We start from the raw sequence: 4,726 nt of genomic DNA, 5'->3' as shown, positions 1-4,726 counted from the left end.
AGCAATTCGGCGGAAGGTCCTTCGCTCCGAGCCGGAGTGAGGGACCAACCGCCGAATTGCCGCCGAATAGCTGGATGTGCCGCCCCTCTCCAGAGTGGCCGCCCCAAGCACCTGCTTGACAAGCTGGTGCCTGGAGCCGGCCCTGCTGAAGGCAAAAGCTACCTGAGTGCAAGAGCTACTGCTCAGAAAGGGATCCCAGCCTCCCATCAACTTATTAAAAGCCTACAACTAAACTGCCCCTCAGTTCTTCAGCTTCAATGGAGATTCTGAACATTAACTCAGTGACTGGCAGTTAGTAACAAACTTTGTTCTCTATTAAAGGGATAATTTTTAAGGTGATCATTATACCATAGAATAAGAAGGAAAGTCTCAAGAATAGGATTGAAATGGACAATAGTTCAAAAAGAGAGACAAGGTGGGGGAAGTAATATATTTTATTGGACCAACTTCTTCTGTTGGTGAGAGAGACAAGCTTTCGAGATTATATAGAGCTCTTCTTCGGGTCTCACCTTTCTGTAAGCTCAAAAGCTCGTCTCTCTCACCAATAGAAGTTGGTCCAGTAAAAGATGTTACCTCACCGACCTTGTATCTCCAATACCCCGGGACCAACATGGCTACAACAACACTGCATACAAAAATGGTTTCCAAAGGCACTTGGCAATTGTATAAGTTCGTATAACCAAGAGACATGATGAATATCTATTTTCAAAGTGGAGTTACTGTACTTTGTTAATGCTTGCATTGACAGGGCAATGAGGAATTAGATTAATAATATTTAGCTTTTACTAAGCGCATCCACAGGTCTCAAAGTGCCTTACAAAAGAGGGTGAGTGGGTGGGATTTTCAAAAGTGCCTAAGAAGTACACGTCATATTGACGTTCAGCGGGACATGTGCTCCTAAGTCACTTCAGTGCTTTTAATAATAAGCTCCAGCACTTTATTCTATTTGTATATAGGTTTTTATAGGTATCTGAGCACCTTCCAGTAGTGCATTAAGCATCACCATCCCCATGGTACAGAAGGGAAAAACTGAGACAAAAGGTGGGATTTTGCAGCTGGGATGGGGAGGTGCCAAGGTAGCTTAAAACTGTTTCAGGAGCCAGAGTGGCCCCTGGCGTAAGTCAGAGTAGCTCTAATTTATGGCAGCAGCACATAAAGCTCATCAACAGAACAGTTATGAGACTTGACTAAGGTTACACAGCAGGTCATTGTCAGAGTGCAGGTCCCAGTGCTCTAGCCACTGGACCTCACTGCTGCCAAGTATGTTCTTCTAGTTATTAACCATTTTACTACATTGTGCGGAGCCTTTTTTAAAAATCAGCATCACATTAGCTATCCTGCAATCATCTGGTACACAGGCTGATTTAAATAAACCATAGTTAGTAGTTCTGCAATTTATTTGAGTTCCTTCAGAACTCTTGGGTGAATGCCCTCTGGTCCTGGTGATTTATTACTGTTTAATTTATCAATTTGTTCTGAAACCTCTTCTACTGACACCTCAATCAACAGTTCCTCGGATTTGTCACCTAAAAAGAACGGCTCAGATGTGGGGATCCCCCTCATCCTCTTCAGTGAAAACCAATTCAAAAATTAATTTAGCTTCTCTGCCAGAGCCTTGTCATCTCTGAGTGCTCCTTTAGCAACACAATCATCCAGTGGATCCACTGACTGTTTGGCAGGATTTCTGCTTCTGATGTACTTTTTTTGCTGTTAGTTTTTGTGTACTTAGCTAGTTGCTCTTCAAATTCTTTCTTGGTCTGTTATATCATACATTTACACTTGACTTGCCTGAATTTATGTTTCTTTCTATTTTCCTCACTAGGACTTAACTTCCAATTTTTAAAGGATACCTTTTAGCCTCTAATCATCTCTTTTATTCAGCCGCTTACGCATGGTGGAATTTTTTTGGTCCTTTTACTGCCTCAGTTATGGTGCTTTTACGTAGTCTCCATGCAGTTTGCAGGCATTTCACTCTTGTAACGGTTCCTCTTAACTGCCGTCTAACTAGCTTCCTCATTTTTGTGTAGTTACCTGTTTTGAAGTTAAATGCTATTGTGGTGGGTTTCTTTGGCATTTCTCCCCCTCCAAGAATGTTAAATTTAATTACATCATTGTCGCTATTACTGAGATGTTCAGCTATATTTACCTCTTGGCCATATTCTGTGCTCCACTTAGGATTAAAATGAAGAATTACCTCTCCCCTTGAGAGTTCCAGGACAAGCTGAACCAAGACGCAGTCATTTAATGTGTCTAGAAATTTTACCTCTGCATCCCTTTTTGAGATGACATGTACCCAGTCAATATGAGGACAGTTGAAATCCCCCATTATTATTGGGTTTTCTGTCTTCATAGCCTCTCTAAACTCCTTCAAAGTCACCATCACTTTCCTGGTCAGGTGGTCGGTAGCATATTCCTACTGCTATACTCTGATTATTCAAAATGAAATTTCTATCCATAGCGATTCTATGGTTCAGTTTAATTCATTTTAGATTTTTACTTTACTTGACTATGCTGTCTTTCACATATAGTGCCACTCCCCCACCAGCTCTGTCATTCCTATATATTTTGTACCCTCGTATTATTGCAAGTCCACTGATTATCCTCATTACACCAAGTTTCCATGATGCCTATTATATCAATATCCTCATTTAAGGCCAGGCAGTTCACCTATTTTAGTATTTAGACAGCTAGCATTTGTCTGATGAAACATAGGGAAGCCTTTTCTTCATATCTCCATTTGGCATCTGAATGTCGAGCCTTTCATCTGCTCTTTATAATGTGCATCAAATATCTCATTCTGAGCCACGGTGAAGTAATTCTTCCAGTCTCCTGACATCCCTGATGGGAAGAAAACAAAAGAATGGCTAGTTTATTCTCCCCTTCTGGGCTCCTGCCCCACTTCTGAGGTTCTGTTTCTGTTATCTTCTTTCCCAAAGATAGTCCAAAAGGCCCTAGTATAGCACTGTGGTCCTAGGGCTATTCAGATAGAATTCTAAGTCAGGTTTTTGGTGTTCTCTTTGCCTAGATGCTTAACAGGAACAAAGGAGAAAATGTAGCAGATCAAAAGGCTGCATGAGACTTTCAAGTTAAGCAAGTTAAGGTTAGAAGCAGCAGGAAACATTTATTTGAGGGGCCAGTCCTTTGAGGTTTATGGGGTTCACACAAACTTTACATTGTCCTCACTGCTGGGGACTGTGTGTGTGTCGTGGGCAGAGGGGTCCTACGGAACATCTCTTCACACCAGTCATGCATCTCAGAGGTATGATTAATGCACGTACATTTTCCAAACTTCCGAGGGATCTTGGATGCTCAACTTGAGACACCTTTAAGGGTCCCCAATTTTCAGAAAATGCTCAGTACCCGCCTTCAAAAACTCAAACCCTTAAAAGGGGTCTCAGGCTGGTCACCCAAAAGTACCAGGAACTTTGGAAAACCTAGGCCAGTGTCTATTTTTCCTTCTCAAGAGAGAAGAGGATCTTTGTATCCAAACAATTGTTTTTAAGATGCATGCAAGAAACACCAACAGTAATTAGCATTGTTGAACTGTCAATGGATATTGTGTGCACTCCCAAATTGAGGACACTGATATCTGTGATCTCTTCCTGCAGGCCACAGTCACATATTAACTCAGGTCCAGGAATGGCAAATCATTAATATTATTTGGATTGCACCTGAAGTCCCCCACTGGGGTACGTACTGTACGCTGACATAGTATGAGACAAACTGTGCCCGGAGGAGTTTATAGTGTAAACCAGGGGTAGGCAACCTATGGCATGCGTGCCAAAGGCGGCATATGAGCTGATTTTCAGTGGCACTCACACTGCCCGGGTCCTGACCACCAGTCCAGGGGGCTCTGCATTTTAATTTAATTTTAAATGAAGCTTCTTAAAAAATTTAAAAACGTTATTTACTTTACATACAACAATAGTTTAGTTATGTATTATAGACTTATAGAAAGAGACCTTCTGAAAACGTTAACATGTATTACTGGCACGCGAAACCTTAAATTAGAGTGAATAAATGAAGATTCGGCACACCACTTCTGAAAGGTTGCTGACCCCTGGTGTAAACGAACAAGGGCACGTCCTTCTGGATATCCCCATTTTGCAGATGGCAAAAGTGTGGCACATGGAAGTCAAGGCCCACCTCCTCAAAGATATTTAGGCTCCTAATATCCATTGATTTCAGGGCCTCAGAGACTTGCCCAATGCCACATAGCGAGTCAATATCAGAGCAAGAAACAGAACCCAAATTTCCTGAAGCCCCAGTTAGTGCCAAAACCACAAGATCAGTCATGCTCTCCAGAGTGCTACACCAGGATCTGCATGCTAGAAACTAAACAGGAGAACCTTCCTTATGGTAATTTATCTGAGCTGGGCCTTCCATATGCAGCTCCACCATTAACTGGGCTTGGCTAACAGAGAAAAATACTCACTCTGGGAATTTCCCTTCCTGTGAAAGTGGAATCAGGAGCTAGTAAGAATTGTAGAAAACTGTTCCTGCTGTTATCTTACTGGCCTTTCCTGTAAGCCTCTTACCTTTCCTCATGAATGGAGACACACTGTGGTCCATAGCCCAGGTTGGCATCATTTCATAGTTAGCAGTAGGATTCTTCTTCATCTCCTGGAAGGAGGTATGCTGGAGGATTTTATTCACCACTTCCTCCTTCAGGTCCTTTCCCAGAAACTGGAGCACCTTCTCTATTTCGCGCTTTGGATCCTGCAGA

The 4,726-nt window shown here is 42.3% G+C and overlaps 1 protein-coding gene across 1 annotated transcript; it reads right to left on the bottom strand.

Annotated features, from left to right (window-relative positions):
* Window positions 1–1,781: 1,781 nt before the first annotated feature.
* On the bottom strand, window positions 1,782–4,722 carry LOC113405802 (sulfotransferase 1C3-like; the record flags this gene model as incomplete). The annotated part of the gene is made up of 2 exons (XM_026647058.2): window positions 1,782–2,838; window positions 4,539–4,722. Coding segments are annotated over 2 exons (297 nt in total), but the record flags the coding sequence as incomplete, so codon positions are not given.
* Window positions 4,723–4,726: the final 4 nt, after the last annotated feature.

This window comes from Terrapene carolina, unplaced genomic scaffold (assembly GCF_002925995.2).
Source record: "Terrapene carolina triunguis isolate 2854851 unplaced genomic scaffold, T_m_triunguis-2.0 Scaffold51014, whole genome shotgun sequence".
Classification (NCBI taxonomy): Eukaryota; Metazoa; Chordata; order Testudines; family Emydidae; genus Terrapene; species Terrapene triunguis.
This window is presented reverse-complemented; position numbering and strand designations above follow the sequence as displayed.